The sequence below is a fragment of the Phocoena sinus genome, chromosome 18 (assembly GCF_008692025.1).
Source record: "Phocoena sinus isolate mPhoSin1 chromosome 18, mPhoSin1.pri, whole genome shotgun sequence".
Classification (NCBI taxonomy): Eukaryota; Metazoa; Chordata; class Mammalia; order Artiodactyla; family Phocoenidae; genus Phocoena; species Phocoena sinus.
The window spans coordinates 23,568,589-23,588,477 of record NC_045780.1 but is presented as its reverse complement, the minus strand read 5'-3'; the positions used below and the strand labels follow the sequence as shown (position 1 = coordinate 23,588,477).

The window sequence follows — 19,889 nt, the reverse complement described above, 5'->3', positions numbered from 1 at the left end:
GTGAAAGTGAGGGGAGGGAAAAAAGGTATTCCCAAATGGAAATCAAAAGAAAGCTGGAGGAGCAGTACTCACAGAAGACAAAATAGAGTTTAAAATAAATGCTGTTACAAGAAACAAAGAAGGACACTACACAGGGATCAAGGGATCAATCCAAGAAGAAGATATAACAATTGTAAATATATATGCACCCAACATAGGAGCACCTCAATACATAAGGCAAATACTAACAGCCATAAAAGGAGAAATCAACAGTAACAGTGGGGGACTTTTCATCAATGGACAGATCATCCAGACAGAAAGTCAATAAGGAAATACAGGCCTTTAAATGACACATTAGACTTGATGGACTTAATTGATATTTATAGAAGATTCCATCCAAAAGCATCAGAATACACTTTCTTCTCAAGTGCACATGGAACATTCTCCAGGACTGATCACATGTTGGGCCACAAAGCAAGCCTCGGTAAATTTAAGAAAAACTGAAATCATACCAAGCATCTTTTCCAAGCACAGCACTGTGAGATTAGAAATCAACTACATGAAAAAAACCTGCAAAAAACATAAACACATGGAGGCTAAACAAGATGCTACTAAATAACCGATGGATCACTGAAGAAATCAAAGAGGAAATAAAAAAAATACCTAGAGACAAGTGAAAGCAAAAACATTACATTCTAAACCCTATGGGACACAGCAAAAAGAATTTTAAGAGGGAAGTGTATAGTGATACGAGCTTATCTCAGGGAACAACAACAACAAAAAATCTCAAATAAACAACCTAACCTTACACCTAAAGCAACTAGAGAAGGAGGAACAAACAAAACCCAAAGTTAGTAGAAGGAAAGAAATCATAAAGAACAGAACAGAAATAGAGACTAAGAAAACAGTAGAAAAGATCAATGAACCTAAAAGCTGGTTCTTTGAAACGATAAACAAAATTGATAAACTTTTAGCCAGGCTCACCAAGAAAAAAAGAGGGCCCAAATTAATAAAATTAAAAATGAAAAAGGAGAAGTTACAATGAACACCACAGAGATACAGGGGATGAGACTAGTACGAGCAACTATACACCAATAAAATGGACAACCTAGAAGAAATAAACCAATTCTTAGGAAGGTACAATCTCCCAAGACTGAACCAGGAAGAAATGGAAAATATGAACAGACCAATTACCGGTACTGAAATTGAATCAGTGATTAAAAGACTCCCAACAAACAGAAGTCCAGTGCCAGATGGCTTTGCAGGCAAATTCTACCAAACATTTAGAGAAGAGTTAACACCTATCCTTCTGAAACTATTCCAAAGAACTGTAGAGGAAGGAACACTCCCAAACTCAATCTATGAGGCCCCCATCACCCTGATACCAAAATCAGACAAAGATACCACAAAAAGAGAAAATTACAGGCTAGTATCACTGATGAACAGAGACGCAAAAATCCTCAACAAAATACTAGCAAACTGACTCCAACAATACATTAAAAGGATCATACACCATAATCAAGTGGGATCTATCCCCGGGATGCAAGGGGCTTTTCAATATCCACAAATCAATAAGTGTGATACACCATATTAACAAACTGAATACAAACCATATGATCATCTCAATAGATGCAGAAAATGCTTTTGATAAAAATTCAACACCCATTTATGATAAAAACTCTCCAGAAAGTGGGCACAGAGGAAACATATCTCAAAATAATAAAGGCCATATATGACAAACCCACGGCTAACATCATACTCACTGGTGAAAAGCTAAAAGCATTTCCTCTAAGATCAGGAAGAAGACAAGGATGTCCACTCTCGCCATTTTTACTCAACAGAGTTTTGGAAGTCCTAGCCACAGCAATCAGAGAAGAAAAAGAAATAAAAGACTTCTTTTCCAAATTGGAAAAGAAGTAAAACTTACATTTGCAGATGACATGATACTGTACATAGAAAATCTTACAGATGCTACCAGAAAACTATTTACTAGACCTCATCAATGAATTTGGTAAAGTCTCAGGATATGAAATGAATACACAGAAATCTGTTGCATTTCTATATACTAACAACAAAATATCAGAAAGAGAAATTAAAGAAATAATCCCATTTAGCATCACAGCAAAGAGAATAAAATACCCTGGAATAAACCTACCTAAGGAGCCAAAAGACCTGTACATTGAAAACTGTTAAGATGCTGATGAAAGAAATTGAAGATGACACAAACAGACTGAAAGATATACTGTGTTCTTGGATTGGAAGGATCAATATTGTCAAAATGACTATACCACCTAAGGCAATCTATAGATTCTACGCAATCCCCATCAAATTACTGATGGCATTTTTCACAGAATTAGAACAAATACTTAAAAATTTTATGGACACACAAAAGACCCCGAATAGCCAAAACAATCTTGAGAAAGAAAAATGGAGTTGGAGGAATCAGGCTCGCTGACTTCAGACTATACTACAAAGCTACAGTCATCAAAACAGTATGGTACTGGTACAAAAAGAGAAATATAGATCAATGGAACAGGATAGAAAGCCTGGAAATAAGCCCACACACCTACAGTCAATTAATCTACAACAAAGGAGGCAAGAATATACAATGAAGAAAAGAGTCTTTTTAATAAGAGGTGCTGGGAAAACTGGACAGCTACATGTAAAAAAATGAAATTAGAACATTCTCTAATGCCATACACAAAAATAAACTCAAATGGATTAAAGACCTGAATGTACAACTGGATACTATAAAACTCCTAGAGGAAAACATAGGCAGAACACTCTCTGACATAAATTGCAGCAATTTTTTTTTTTTGATCTCTCTCCTAGAGTAATGGAAATAAAAACAAAAATAAACGGGGCCTCATCAAACTTAAAAGCTTTTGCATAGCACAGGAAGCCATATACAAAATGAAAAGACAACCTATAGAATGGGAGAAAATATTTGCAAACAATGCAACTGACAAGGGATTAATCTCCAAAATACACAAACAGTTCATACAACTCAACAACGAAAAATCAACCCAATCAAGAAATGGGTAAAAGATCTAAACAGACATTTTTCCAAAGAAGATACACAGGTGGCCAAAAGACATATGGAACCAAACTCAACATTGCTAATTATTAGACAAATGCAACAAAGCTACAATGAGGTACCGCTTCACACCAGTCAGAATGGCCATCATTAAAAACTCTACAAACGGGCTTCCCTGGTGGTGCAGTGGTTGAGAGTCCACCTGTCAATGCAGGGGACACAGGTTCAAGCTGTGGTCTGGGAGGATCCCACGTGCCGTGGAGCAACTAAGCCCGTGTGCCACAACTACTGAGCCTGTGCTCTAGAGCCCGCAAGCCACGACTACTGAACCCACATGCCACAACCACTGAACCCACATGCCACAACCACTGAATCCCACATGCCTAGAGCCCGTGCTCTGCAACAAGAGAAGCCACCGCAATGAGAAGCCTGCGCACCTCAACAAAGAGTAGCCTCTGCTTGCCTCAACTAGAGAAAGCCCACGCGCAGCAACGAAGACCCAACACAGCCAAAAATAAATTAAATAAATAAATTAAAAACAAACTCTACAAATAACAAATGGTGGAGAGGATGTAGAGAAAAGGGAACCCTCGTACATTGTTGGTGGGAATGTAAGTTGGTACAGCCACTATGGAAAACAGTATGGAGGTTCCTTAAAAAACTAAAAATAGAGCTACCACATGATCCTGCAATCTCACCCCTGGGCATATATCCGAAGAAAACTATAATTTGAAAAGATACATGCACTGCATTTTTCATAGCGGGACTATTTACAGTAGCTAAAACATGGAAGCAACCTAAATGTCCATTGACAGAGGAATGGATAAAGAAGATGTGGTATATTTATGTAATGGAATATTACTCAGCCATGAAAAAGAATGGAATAATGCCATTTGCAGCAACATGGATGGACTTAGAGATTATCAGACTACGTGAAGTAAGCCAGACAAAGACAAATATCATATGATATTGCTTATATGAGGAATCTAAAAAAAATGATACAAATGAACTTATATAAACAACAGATATAGACCCACAGACACAGAAAACAAACTTATGCTTACCAAAGGGGAAGTGGGGGGGAAAGGATAAATTAGAAGTTTGGGATTAACATATACACACTACTATATATAAATAAATAACCAACAAAGACCTACTGTAAAGCACAGGGAACTATACTCAATGTTTTGTAATAACCTATAAGGAAAAAGAATCTGAAAAAGAACAGATATATATCTATGTGTAACTGAATCACTTTCCTGTACACCTGAAACTAACACAACATTGTAAATCAACTATACTGCAATAAAAAAAATAACAAAAAAGTTATCAAACGAAATTCAGGAACGCATAGAAAAGATCATACCCCATGATCAAACTGAATTCATCACAGGGTCACAAGAATGGTTCAATACACAAATCAAACAATGTGACATACCACATCAACAAAAGAAAAGACAGAAATCACATGATCATCTCAAAAGATGCAGAAAAAGCATTTGATAAAATTCAGTATACATGGATAAAGAAGATGTGGCACATATATACAATGGAATATTACTCAGCCATAAAAAGAAACGAAATTGAGTTATTTGTAGTGAGGTGGATGGACCTAGGGTATGTCATACAGAGTGAAGTAAGTCAGAAAGAGAAAAACAAATACCGTATGCTAACACATATATATGGAATCTAAAAAAAAAAAAAAAAAGGTTCTGAAGAGCCTAGGGTCAGGACAGGAATAAAGATGCAGACGTAGAGAATGGACTTGAGGACACGGGGAGGGGGAAGGGTCAGCTGGGACGAAGTGAGAGAGTGGCATGGACATATATACACTACCAAATGTAAAATAGATAGCTAGTGGGAAGCAGCCGCATAGCACAGGGAGATCAGCACGGTGCTTTGTGGCCACCTTGAGGGGTGGGATAGGGAGGGTGGGAGGGAGATGCAAGAGAAAGGAGATGAGGGGATACATGTACATGTATAGCTGATTCACTTTGTTATAAAGCAGAAACTAACACACTACTGTAAAGCAATTATACTCCAATAAAGATGTTAAAAATATATATATATATGAAGAAAAGAACCCAAATACCTAAAAACTTAATGACATAAAAAAAAATTCAACATCCATTTATGATAAAAACTCTTACCAAAGTGGGTATAGAGGGAACATATCTTAACATAATAAAAGCTTTTCATGACAAACCCACAGCCAACATAATTCTCAATTGTGAAATGCTGAAAGCCTTCCTCCTCAAATCTGGAACAGGACAAAGATGCCCACTCTCACCGCTTCTATTCAACATAGTATTGCAAGTCCTATCCACCAGCAGTCAGACAAGTAAAAGAAATAAAAGGTATCCAAATTGGAAGAGAAGTAAAATTGTCATTGTATGCAGATGACATGATACTATATATAGAAAACCCTAAAATATCCACACAAAAACTATCAGAACTGATAAAATAATTCAGTCAAGTAGCAGAATACAAGATTAACATACAGAAATATGTTGCATTTCTTTACTTTACACTAACCATGAAATATCAGAAAGGGAGAGTAAAAAAAAAAAATCCCTTTAAAAATCACATCAACCCCGCCCCCCCCCCAAAAAAAAACCTTAGGAATAAACCTGACTAAAGAGGTGAAAGACTTATGTGCTGAGAATTATAAAAGACACTGATAAAAGAAACTGAAGACGATTCAAAGAAACAGAAAAATATCCCATGCTCTTGGATTGGAAGAATTAGTACTGTTAAAATGGCCATGCTAACCAAAGCCATCTACAGATTTAATGTGAACCCTATCAAGTTACTCATGACATTTTTCACAGAACTAGAACAAAGAATCCTAAAGTTTATATTGGAACCATAAAAGACCCAGAATTGCCAAAGCAATCCTGAGGAAAAAAGGACGAAGCAGGAGGCATAACCCTCCCAGACTTCAGACAATACTACAAAGCTACAGTAATCAAAATCATGGTATTGACACAAAAATAGACATATGGATCAATGGAACAGAATAGAGAGCCCAGAAATAAACCCACACACCTACGGTCAATTAATCTTTGACAAAGGAGGCAAGAATATACAATGGAGGAAAGACAGTCTATTCAGCAAGTGGTGTTGGGAAAGCTGGACAGCCTCATGTAAGTCAACGAAGTTAGAATACTCCCTCACACCATACACAAAAATAAACTGAAAATGGCTTAAAGACTTAAATATTAGACATGACACCATAAAACTCCTAGGAGAGAACATAGGCAAAACATTCTCTGACATAAATTGTACCAGTGTTTTCTTAGGTTAGTCTCCCAAGGCAACAGAAATAAAAAGCAAAAATAAACAAATGGGACCTAATTAAACTCAAAAGCTTTTGCACAGTAAAGAAAACCATGAACAAAATGAAAAGACAACCTACAGAGTGGGAGAAAATACTTGCCAATGATGTGACAGACAAGGGCTTAATTTCCAAAATATACAAACAGCTCATCCAACTCAATAAGAAAAAAACCAAACAACCCAATCAAAAAATGGGCAGAAGACCTAAATAGACATTTCTCCAAAGAAGGCATACAGATGGCCAATAGGCACATGGAATGATGCTCAACATTGCTAATTATTAGAGAAAATGGAAATCGAAGCTACAATGAGGTACCACCTCACACCGGTCAGAATGGCCATTATTAAAAACTCTACAAATAACAAATGCTGGAGAGGGTTTGGAGAAAAAGGAACCCTCCTACACTGCTGGTGGGAATGTAAATTGGTACAGCCACTATGGAAAACACTATGGAGCTTCCTTAAAAAACTAAAAATAGAGCTACCACATGATCCTGCATTCCCATTTCTAGACATATATCTGGAGAAAACCATAATTCGAAAAGGTACACGCACCTCAGTGTTCACAGCGGCACTGTTTACAATAGCCAAGACATGGAAGCAACCTAAGTGTATACTGACAGATGAATGGAGGAAGAAGATGTAGTATATATATATCATGAAATACTACTCAGCCATAAAAAAGAATGAAATAATGCCATTTGCAGCAGCATAGATGGACCTAGAGGTCATCACACTCAGTCAGAAAGAGATAGACGAAAACCATCTATCATTTATATGTGGAATATAAAATGTGACAGATGAACTTATTTACAAAACAGAAACAGACTCACAGACATAGAAAAGAAACTTACGGTCACCAAAGGGAAAGGGGGTGGGGAGGGATAAATGCGGAGTTTGGGATTAGCAGATACAAACTACTATATATAAAATAGATAAACAAGGTCCTACTGTATTGCACAAGGAACTGCATTCAGTATCCTATAATAAACCATAATGGAGGGCTTCCCTGGTGGCGCAGTGGTTGAGAGTCCGCCTGCCGATGCAGGGGACACGGGTTTGTGCCCCGGTCCGGGAAGATCCCGCATGCCGCGGAGCGGCTGGGCCCGTGAGCCATGGCCGCTGAGCCTGCGCATCCGGAGCCTGCGCTCCGCAGTGGGAGAGGCCACAACAGTGAGAGGCCCGCGTAACGCAAAAAAAAAAAATAATAATAAATAACCATAATGGAAAAGAATATGAAAAAGAATATGTATAGATGTGTATAACTGAATCACTTTGCCGTACACCAGAAACTAACACAACATTGTAAATCAACTATATACTTCAATTAAAAAAAAAAAACAATTAAGGGAGACTAAATAGACCAGGAAGTCAAATTAACTGTTCATTTAATATTCACATCAAAAAGATTTTACATGATACAGTCAATTTTCCTAGGCCTATGAAACAAAACTTTAGTTAAACAGAGGCAGTCCTGAAAGTTGAAATCAATTGTATTCTAAAATTTTTATATGAATTGTTTTGAAATCTGAATATATTTTTCCATAAAGCCATGTTAACGGGATTATTAGATTCCCATGTCAGCTCACAAAAGATTCATAATGAATTTGAAAAAGTAAGTTTTCTTTCAGTGAGCAATGTCCAAAGCACCTTCACCAGTATCCTGAGTTCCTTCTCACAACAATCCTGGAACATATACGGGACAGACATTATGATCTATCTTCGTGTTACAGCTGAGAAAACCGAGGGACTACAGAGGGTCGAGTGTTATATCAGAGAAAGAACTGGGGAAGAGTTCACCACATGTGGACTGGCCCCTGGCACTGGTTTGCTCTAAATGATCCCCATGACTGTCAGAAGCTGTGGGTGAAGAACCAGGGGTGTAGTGCATTCTTTCTAAGTATCAGTCACCTGGGGCACTTGTTAAAAGCACATTCCCTTTCTGACTTACTTCACTCTGTATGACAGACTCTAGGTCCATCCACCAACTACAAATAACTCAATTTCGTTTCTGTTTATGGCTGAGTAATATTCCATTGTATATATGTGCCACATCTTCTTTATCCATTCATCTGTCGATGGACACTTAGGCTGCTTCCATGCCCTGGCTCTTGTAAATAGAGCTGCAATGAACATTGTGGTACATGACTCTTTTTGAATTATGGTTTTCTCAGGGTATATGCCCAGTAGTGGGATTGCTGGGTCGTATGGTAGTTCTGTTTGTAGCTTTTTAAGGAACCTCCATACTGTTCTCCATAGTGGCTGTATCAATTTACAAATACTGTATGCTAACACATATATATGGAATCTAAGGGAAAAAAAAAGAAAGGTCATGAAGAACCTAGGAGTAAGACGGGAATAAAGACACAGACCTACTAGAGCATGGACTTGAGGATATGGGGAGGGGCAAGGGTAAGCTGTGACAAAGTGAGAGAGTGGCATGGACATATATACACTACCAAACGTAAAATAGATAGCTAGTCGGAAGCAGCCGCATAGCACAGGGAGATCAACTAGGTGGTTTGTGATCACCTAGAGGGGTGGGATAGGGAGGGTGGGAGGGAGGGAGACGCAAGAGGGAGAGATATGGGGGCATATGTATATGTATAACTGATTCACTTTGTTATAAAGCAGAAACGAACACACCATTGTAAAGCAATTATACTCCAATAAAGATGTTAAGAAAAAAAAGAAAGAAGGAAAAAATGGAGAAAAGGAGGGGGGGGGGGGAGGGAGGAAGAAACCTTTTAAATTCCCCAGCCCAGCAATAACACGGGCAGGTTCAACTCTAAGCTTTTTCTAAATGTATCTGCATATTGACCACTGGGTAGCCTGCTGTTTTCCTCAACAATTGTCCTCCGTAAGGCTCTCTACATAAACCAATATGTATGTAAATATCGTGTGTGTTGGCAGTAAAGTGTTCCATGTTAAGAATACACCACAATTTGTATTTAACCGATAAAAAAAAAAAAAAAAAAAAAAAAAGCACATTCCCTAGCCTCTTCTCTGGAGTCTCTAATTCCGCCCAGTGTGGGGTGTACCCAGATTATTGTTAATAATTGCCCCGGGTCAGGCATATTTGGGTTTACATTGAGGATTTAAATCAGATACCCCTGAATTTGCATCTGGGCTAGGCCTCGAGCGTCTGACCTTGGGCAAGTCATTTAATAGCTGTAATTCTCAGTTTCTTCATGTGTATAATAGAAATAAAAACATCTCTTTCAGCGTAATTGTGAGGATTGTTTGTAAAATGTAACGCAGGGCCTGGCGCTAATACAATTTCTCTGTATACGTCTTAGGCGATGCTGATCGAATACTACACACCAACAATCAAACCTTTTGCGGTAGATGGGTCAAGCCCTGTGTTCATAAGCCAAAGAGAGCAAGTACAGAGAAGTGTGTGGTCAAACCCAGTTTTTAGTTGGTCCAGAGGCAGTTTTCCTTAAGCTTTATGAAGTCAAGGTGTTCTCTTAACAAGCTCCCTTTTTTCTTTTGGAGGACGGTACAGGTCATCTACAGTACGTTCCAGTCCCCAGTCAAATTCAAGTGATACCCCTGGGATGAGCAGTCTTTTTCCAGATCAAGCAGAGGCCACAGAGAAACTGACAGATGGAAGGAACAGCCATCCCACCACACACTTGTTTCCAGCAGAGCTATCACTTTTTTTTGGAAAAGTGGCGAAGAAGCCTCGTACTGTTCGTTAGGAAGGGGAGAAAAAGCTGAATTCTCGAGGGGAAAATAAAGATCTGATTTAAAGCTAATGGCTTTGTAGGAGGCCAGCTGGGGTTAGGTCAGGCCATCCCACCTAGCAGTCCTGCAGCTGACTGTAAAAAGTGTAACATCTCACAACCACTGCAAGACTTTTCCTTGCCAGACTCTTCTTAACACTCTTTCTTTAATTCTCACCATGCTCTTCTAAGAGAGGGGATAATTTACAAATGAGGAAACTGAGGTCCAGAGTGATTAGGTAACCCAGGCAGTAAGTGTGGAGCTGAGGTGCAGATCCAGGCTCCCTGGCTATGTGCTTTGACACCGATGTCAGTACCCAAATGGGTTGGGGATTGTGGAGTGGGAATTAGAAATAATCCATTTGGTCATTGCCTCTGTGCTCATGGGTGGGGACCATGGGGGAGGTGTCCCTGTACAGGAGGGCAGAGCTCCTCTGTGATGAATACTGCTTTAGAGTGATATCAACATCAACAGCAAAAAAAACCCCTGAAAGTTCCCAGCTCAACCAGCCTATACAGTCATATGCTAATAGTTGGGCATCCCCTCCTGAACCATTCACCAAAAATTTGCAAGCAAATCGTGCGGAATCTTGGCTCGCCTGTACTGAAAAGTAGCAACATCTTGTTTTCCATCGTGGCTTTTGACCTGAGCCTAGACTTCAACCACAAAGGAAGCAGAAGAAGGCATGCAGCAGGAAATAGGTAGGCACCACTTCCTGAGTCCTCGCTGTGGGCCAGGCACAGCGTACATGCTTTAAGTGTATTATCTCATCAAAAAGTTCATTAAACAAGCAAATAAACCTTTCACTTGCTGGAAGAAAGAAATGTAGAGGCAAAAGATCAGACTCCAGTCATGGAATGACCAGTAACCAGCTTCACCATCTTGCCTAAGTCACTTAATCTCTTTGGGTATTTTCTCATTTGCAAGACAAGGGAATTGGAAAGAAGCTCATCAGATGCTCTAAGGACTTGGATTTGAGTGCTGGCCCTACCATGTATTAGCACCGGTCTTCGGGCAAGCCATTTAAAATTCATCTGTCCACTAGGTTGTGGCAAAGATCTCAAACTGAGAGAATGTAATAGGTCTTTTGTGCACTTTCAAGCACAAAACAAACGGCAGCCAACACTTAGTAGCGCTTACTGTGTGCCAGATACGGCTGTGAATGCTCTTCATATATTAAGTCATTTAACACACATTATAGCCCATAAAAAAACCTGTTTTATAGACAGTGAAACTAAGGTTACAGAGACGTTAAATAAGTTGTCCAAGGTCACACAGCTAAGAAGTAGTGAAACTAGGATTTGAAATTCTCATAATTACTTAGTTTGAATAACCAATTAGCCAGAAATGAGCATAATGAAAATTGGTGTCCTCAGAAGTAGTGAACTCTCAGTTGCTGTTGGTAGTACAAGGTAACAGCCTGATTCTGCCATGAAGATGTAAATAATGTGGACAGGGATGTGTCACAATTACGGAGCAGTCACCCTCCAATGAAATCCCATCTAAAATATCCATTTAAAAAAAAAATAACAAGCTTCTGTACAGCAAAGGAAACCATCCACAAAGTGAAAAGACAACCTACCGAATCTGAGAAAATATTTGCAAAGCATATGTCTGATAAAGGGTTAATATTCAAATTATATAAAGAACTCATAAGCTCAATAGCAAAAATACAAATAATCCAATCAAAAAATGGGCAGAGGATCTGAATAGACATTTTCCAAAGAAGACATACTGATGGCCGATAGGTACATGAAAAGGTGCCTAACATCACTGATCATCAGGGAAATGCCAACAAAACCACAATGAGATATTATTGTAAATAATCTAGAGATGATTTAAAGTATAGGGAGGATGTATAGGGTATATGCAAATACCAAGTCATTTTATATAAAGGACTTGAGCATCTATGGATTTTGGTAGTCACAGGGGTTCCTGGAACCAATCCCCTGCAGATACCAAGGGACAACTCTATTCGGGAACCAATAAAAGGAGCCTGATGAAAAAAAAAAATCCATTTAATAAGGTGCTCAGCTAAATTCTAGAGCATTTCCCTAAAGACGTTTATATCTCATGTGAGAAGAAAAATGAAGGAGAAACTGCTTTCATGTTAGTCTGATGGTTTCTAAACCTTTTCCCTACCCTGACGAAATAACCTATACGACATGTGACATTTTGGGATCTCCAAGACAAAGTCGAGAGAAAATTCAGTTTGTCCTTCTGTTTTACCCTATGGCCAAAGAATTTTTACTTGACAAATATCTTCATTTACTTTAATTCTGTTTCCTTCTCTTCCTTATAAAAATGTGTCAGCTCTTGTGATACTGCCTTCACAATATCCTTTCTCTTCCTACCAATCATTTCAAGACCACTGGTCTTGAGACCTGAAATCGTCATGGAGTCCTCACATAAACAAAGCATCTGGCACTCACTGGCTGAACTCAGAGTGAGAGGTATCCGTTTCCCCACCAGGTGTGCAGGATTCCCTTCCCCATATCCCTTCTGAGGTCAGGGATCCTCTCTAAGCTCCTGTTTGTCATAGATGGAACACCGCGGTCCAGGGAAGGGCTGCTGCTGGCCCAGCTGGTGAGTGGAGGGGCTAGAACTCAGTGCAGGGTTTCTGATGCTGATCCAGCCCTGCCTTCGCAGCACTGGATTCACTCTCTCACAAGGATACTATTAGGCGAATCAGATACACGTGGCTAAGAGAGTCCCGTGTGGCATTACGATATAGATCAGAAAGGTGCCGTGACTATGAAATCTCATTTTCCCATATACCACGTAGTGGTGCTGTAGAAACTAGGGAGGACTCTCACAAACACGATGCTTTTATTACCCTCTTACCCAGCTGGCTTTTATTCTAAGAAACTGGGGGTCTGTGTCCTTTTAGTCTTTGATGTTGTCAGTGGATCCCTCCACTCCTATTTTGTTTAAAATTTTCTAACATTTATTCTTTTAGAAAGGATTGATTTGCTCTAATTGAAAAGGAAAGATGAGAAGGAAATAAAGGCTCCGTGTAACCAAGGGGCTTGTGTGGTGGCAATACCACAGAGGTAGTTTGAAATTTGACTTATTTTCTGATTTGCTGACTCTAGCTCAAGCCCATTGCCTCCTTGCCGGGCCGCTGAGCACGTGTATAAATTGACGTGGGCCGGCATAAATCAATTGTTCTGCGGGTGGTCGGCTCCATGCCCCGTATCAGTCAGGCAAGGCAGGCAAGTGGAGAGCGAGCGGTTCCTGTTTGGGGGACTGAAAAGACACCGACATAGGCTTTGTCAAGGCTGGAGAGTCAGAGAAGCCAACTGCAAAGCCAGATTTCCTTCCATAGGATAAACTGACGGTTAGCCTTTAGCGCACATTTAAATCTTGTTCATCCTCATATCCCGGGGCAGATCACACAGACACCTTGCAACAGACATCTGCAGAGAGAGATACAGAACGTAGGTGGGGAGGGAGGAAGGACACAGAGGAAGAGGTATGAGAGGAAACAGGAAAGAAGATAAACAGAAGTGAGGACTTAGGAAAAGAGAAGGAAAGGACTGGAAGGAAGAGGAGCAGGGAGGAAGGCAAGGAGGTACGAGGAAAAGAACAGGGAAGAAGGAAGAAGATAAACAGAAGGAAAGAATTAGAAGGAGCAAAGGAAGGCTCTGGATGGAAGATGAGGGAAGGAAGGAAGGAGAGAAAGAGGAGAAAGGGGAGACATGCAGCAAGGACAGCTGAAGTGCCCCAGAGGAAACCAGGAGCACGAACACGGACTCAAGGGCACCGCCTGGTGGTCATGACCCTTATGTACTTCGCCCTTCTCCAACTCCTATTTCACTCAGTATCTATCTGCCTGCCAAATCTAGCACTTCATTAGTTGACATCTGATTCTCAAGTTAGTTCATAAATATACCATTTCCTCATTTAGACTATAAGCTTTTTTTTTTTTTTTTTTTTTTTTGCGGTACGCGGGCCTCTCACTGTTGCGGCCTCTCCCGTTGCGGAGCACAGGCTCCGGAAGCGCAGGCTCAGCGGCCATGGCTGGGGCACGAACCCGTGTCCCCTGCATCGGCAGGCGGACTCTCAACCACTGTGCCACCAGGGAAGCCCCTAGACTACAAGCTTTTTGAGAGCAGGGTCTTTTCTTAGATTTCTTTTGTGCCCTGGCCACTCCCCGTTCTGTTCTGCCTAGTCCCTAGACAGTGCTGGGTTTGTGAAAAGCAGTGACTTAGCCGACCAGTCACTGGGTCCCTGGTGACCTTGTCAATTTCTCTTGCTGTGAAAGAGCAGCTTCCTTTCCACTTTTCCCGCAGTCAGATGGAAGTCTCGTTACCTCCGAAGTTTCATATGCCTTATGCTTTCCAGAGGTGCTGTGATGTCTAGAAAACACATTCACGATAGCCTGTCTAAGCAACAGAAAACTCACTCACTCATTAACATACTGTGACAGGTGGCTATTTAGGAGAACACCAGAATATACACACTATTAAAGATTATTCAGGTGGGCCATCTTACAAACACTACTTGGAACATTTTCTCCAACCTTACTGCCTAGCTAGCTGTCATCTGGGAAAGAATGCCCTTCAATTAAGGCTGATTTGAACCTCCTTGGAACTGACAAGATAGTCTGTGTTTCAGAGGTATGCTTCTAGTATACAAATGCAAATGGTTTGCCCCTTTGGTGGGAAATGAACACTTCACGAGCGCCCAAGCCTGTTACCAGACACGGTGTCATGCCAAAAATGGCAACTCTTTCTAAAAAAACTCCAGTCTCTGTGGCCACATTACATTGAGTCTGGTTTCAGAATCAAATCTTCCACTTCGTGGGTTTTGGGAAGAGGCTGCCGGGGTGCAGAGGCGGGAGCCAGACACACTCGGAGAACTGGGTCTTAATCTCTTAGACAACACATAAATTGGGGGGAGAGCAGAGGACTCCCTCCTCTTGCCTGTAAGACTGAAAATGCTCATCCACTGCTGTTCAAACGTGACTTCCTTGCTTCCCTGCTTCCTTCCTAGGAGCAGTGAGTGACCTTGAACGGCTCTGGGCTGATGTGAGAGGTTCTAGATACTGATCAGAAACCATTTTCAAGACAGTGTTGCCTGTGTGGAAGAGCTTACCTGCCCGTGCCCAAGGCATGAGTATTTTTTTTTGTTTTTTTTTGCAGTATGCGGGCCTCTCACTGCTGCGGCCTCTCCCGTTGCGTGGCACAGGCTCCGGACGCGCAGGCTCAGCGGCCATGGCTCACGGGCCCAGCCGCTCCGCGGCACGCGGGATCCTCCCGGACCGGGGCACAAACCCGTGTCCCCTGCATCAGCAGGCGGACTCTCAACCACTGCGCCACCAGGGAAGACCCCCCACCAAGGCATGAGTTTTGACTCAGCAAAGCTTCAAGAAGCCATCTCCTCTGACCACCACGGCCCTGCCTCCCTCTGAATGCAACTTTCTGACTTGGTCACATATTTTTGATACAAGAAAGCTGAGCGAATGAGAGTGGTTTAGAAGAGGCAGAGGAGACAAAGTAATATGCAAATATCGTTCTCAAGAGCAGAAATCGTATGTAACTGGAAAATGGCCTGTTTGGGGATACACAGTTTTAGGGACCCAAGTGCAATTTACATGCCCAGACTAATTTAAATCAGTTCCTGTCTCCCCTTCCATTTCTGATCATTCATATACCCAGCTGTGGCCTTTGGGGAAATCCTAAGAAAAACGGCTCTGTTACAGGCTGGACGGAGCCTGCTTTCCTTCTTCCCGTCCGCACAGGGGAAGGCAGAATCTAAATGTTATCTTAACAAAAGTCGTGGTAATAGCGATGCTGTCTGATCTCAAGGAAACTGTGTTGTGCTAAGTGGAATTTTTAAAAATTCTCTTTCACCAGAGTCAGCAAACCTCCTGTGTTGCGAAGGCCAGGCCGAGTCCCCTGCTTTAATGCAGCATCCCCCTGACACCCGGTTCGTTTCTGATTAACCAGAGCAGGTGCCCCAGGCCGCTGTGCAGGAGAACCTCAGCGTCGGGGTCTGGCAGCAGCTCCAGGATTATGAGCCTTCTGGCAGTCGGTGCAGGTACAAGGCCCTGGTGGATACTTAGAGGGCAAACCTCTCATTATTTTGTTTTCTGCTTAAAGCCCCAAGGATATGGAACTCCAGGATACAGCAGTAATTTGCTCTCTGGATTAAAAAGTCTAAGTATCCTCTCAGCCTCACTGGGATAGAAAGAATATCCGGTCCAATCCCTGGCACCCAGGAGTTTTAGTCAGAACACTTTTTGACATATTTTCGGGCGTGCGGGAAGAATTTGACAGCTCCACTGAGCATTCTGTCCAGGAGGTGAAGGGCTGTCTGGGAGAGACCGAGACCCTGTATATTTCCTCTGTGAGGGAAATACCTTCTTTATTATCTTCTAAAATAAAGGTATCAGTCTGAGATGAAACGGAATTCCCTTTGACCGAATCCCTTCCGGAAAGGCCCATCAACTAAGGACCAGAGACCAGGTGTGTGAATTCTCTCCTTACTGAGGGAGACCACACAGATCTCACCCGAGCGAGTGAGGGATGGACACCGTCCTGCGGGGAAGAATAGAACAAGAGCTCCTACCCATCAAATAATCAATTATACCTGGACGTGTACGCGCGCACACACACGTACGCAACTCACACGTGCACACGCCTGTCACAGACCTACAGATCATCAACCTGCACTGATGGGCCAGAGGAGACAGGAGCCCTACAATTCTTAGATGAATGATGAGTGGATTCCTTGGCCATTTCAGCTCATACTGAAACAACCACTACTTCTTCACAAAGGCTTCCCACTTGGGATTTCCAGAAAGGGGAGGAAAGAAATGACAACAATACAAGGGAAGGGTGGATAACAGCAACAATAGGAATCATGTCTTGAGGGCTTACTCTATGCCAAGCACAGTGGTGCAAGTGGCCTTTCATTTAATCCTCCGGGCAAAGGTAGTGCTGATATTATGAAGAATGGTATTGGAGAAGGAAAAACGAAGTAGGTCTTCAAGGCTTTCTTTCAACAAAGTAACATCGTATCACTCCTCCTCATTTCATCTGAGTTCAAAGGAGTGTTTTCTGTCACCCTCCCCTCCCCCCGTGGAAGTGAGGGGAGGCCACAGGGAAGGCAATGACGTGATTCCGAACGTCAAGACTCTTCCAGTCTCCTCCTTTCATCTCACTCTGTATGGTCTGCCCTGTCACCAGCTGCGGGAGAATAGGAGGGCATGGATCTCTATGCCTGAAAAACACGTTTTGTTCCAGATGACTTCTCTCAAAGCTGAAGTATAAGACCCACTAGAAAGGTCAAGTGCAAGCAATCCCACTACTGGGCATATACCCTGAGAAAACCATAATTCACAAAGAGTCATGTACCAAAATGTTCACTGCAGCTCTATTTACAATAGCCCAGAGATGGAAACAACCTAAGTGTCCATCAACAGACGAATGGATAAAAAAGACGTGGCACATATATACATTCCACATATGGAATATCACTCAGCCATAAAAAGAAACGACATTGAGCTATTTCTAATGAGGTGGATAGACCTAGAGTCTGTCATACAGAGTGAAGTAAGTCAGAAAGAGAGAGACAAATACCGTATGCTAACACATGTATATGGAATTTAAGAAAAAAAAATGTCATGAAGAACCTAGGGGTAAGACAGGAATAAAGACACAGACCTCCTAGAGCATGGACTTGAGGATATGGTGGGGGGAAGGGTAAGCTGTGACAAAGCGAGAGAGAGGCATGGACATATATACACTACCAAACGTAAGGTAGATAGCTAGTGGGAAGCAGCCGCATAGCACAGGGAGATCAGCTCGGTGCTCTGTGACCACCTGGAGGGGTGGGATAGGGAGGGTGGGAGGGAGGCAGACGCAACAGGGAAGAGATATGGGAACATATGTATATGTATAACTGATTCACTTTGTTATAAAGCAGAAACTAACACACCACTGTAAAGCAATTATACTCCAATAAAGATGTAAAAAAAAAAAAAGAAAGAAAAAGAAAGGTCAGGCGGTTGTGGGATTGTGAATTGGTAAGATCATCTGAATCAAAATTAGATGACAGTGTAGCAGTGTAATCGATACTGACCACTGAAGATTCAGAATGACTGTATGTGTGTGTATTCAGGTCAGCGAGCTGTGGGCCCGGTCCTGCACATCCCAGGCGCTTTGCTGTGCTCTATGGAAGAGCTTCTTACTTCCATTTTCCTTCTCAGCAGGACACTTAGCAAACTGCCCAGTGACAGGCCTAGCATCTCTGTCCCCTTCCAGGGCTCCCCAAGGCAGTACTGGTGAACGCCATCACTTGATTTTCACAGAGGCCTCTCTCACTATTCACTGGAATTTGATACACAAATTGAGCTCTTTCTGTCCCTTCTCTTTCGGCGCACAAACACCCCAATGGGCTAGGAGGGCAGCTGGTCTGCAGAGGAGGAAAACTAGCCTCACGGAAATGAGGAGTGATGTCCTGACCCTGGGTATGACCCTCGAGGGGCATAACTGAGAGGAACTTTTGTAGTCTTTTTTTTTTTTTTTTTTCCAAAAAACCACCATTAATACAGTTTTCTTGAGAGTCATATCAGAGTTTTATGTTATTTGAGGTGATTTTTCCTCTGTTGTGTGGAGCCCTTAACATAGAATCCTGTGAGAACATGGTCTAAGGATAATGCCCCATCAGTCACCCTGACATGATTTCTCCGTTGTCGTGGGAACTTTCAGGCCAACCTGCACTTTTAAATCCCTCATATGCTTTTCAAAATAATTTGGCATGTGCTGAAAGTAACTGTTATTTTCGATAACTGCTTTTCTTTCTACAAAGACAAAAGCAAGTGAAAAGAAGACAACTCTCTACCAGAAACTGAGTCCTTGTGAAGAAGTACAGATAAACCTCCTATACGCTATGATATCCCTAACGCAGCTCACGCAGCTTCGACCTGCAGCCAGCAGTCAACATGCTACATTTCAGCAACGCAAGTTGAGAAAAAGGCTTTACCTTGGAGTCCAGCTGCTGCATGTATGACCAGAGGTATTCTATGTTGGCTCCAAAAGGGTGGACGTGAAGAAACGTTGATATGATGCCTGCATTAAAAAGACAAACACCGGACATTACTAAGAGGCAAATAAAAGGCTCAGGCGAATAATGCCATCTGACCCCAGTGACGGTTTTGTCAGGCTGAGTCGCGGTCTTGCCATTTCTAACGGCTCTCGGCAAGCATTCAATAACTGCACATTTTGAAGACGGTAACGGTAACACGGCCAACAGAACACTGTCTCCCGGAACGACAGTAGTTGGAAAAGCGAGACTCTAAGAAAACACATGGATGAATGAAGGTATTTCTAAACAAAGGCTCCTGGAAGCCTTTCAACGACCAATTTTATGCTTGATTTGCCAATATAAACTTGTAGTTATTGGAAGGATAAAATGATCCCTTTTCTTTCCCTCACTAGACTGCAGTAGGAAAACGGCTCCTACAGCTGTGTCAGATTCCCCTGATAATTACAGCTGCTGGTTACAAAGAGGATTTAATCCATATTTCCCCTCACTGCCACTGAGGCAGGCACAAATCCTCTGCTGTCTCCCCCTGGATCTCGCTGTTGTTTTGAGGGAGCTAGCCTGCTCTCTCCTTCTCGCTGCTGTAATTTACAAGATCATTTTAAAAGGCCCAGGAACGGACGGTTTGGCTGGAGTCTGATTATAAATCAGAGGGCTTTTCCATCGTGAAATTCAACTGTCAACACCGCACGGACAGATGGAAAGCTGAACGGTAGCGTCGAGGCTGACGTAAAAGCATTACCCTCCTACC

The 19,889-nt window shown here is 41.8% G+C and overlaps 1 protein-coding gene across 6 annotated transcripts in view; it reads right to left on the bottom strand.

Annotated features, from left to right (window-relative positions):
• ENOX1 (ecto-NOX disulfide-thiol exchanger 1) overlaps positions 1–19,889 on the bottom strand; it is a 622,833-nt gene that overhangs the window by 5,653 nt on the left and 597,291 nt on the right. For all 6 annotated transcript variants that reach the window (XM_032611631.1, XM_032611635.1, XM_032611633.1 and 3 more), the window contains one exon: positions 19,079–19,164. In XM_032611631.1, coding sequence (XP_032467522.1) covers positions 19,079–19,164 — 86 coding nt within the window. The remainder of the gene's footprint in view (positions 1–19,078; positions 19,165–19,889) is intronic.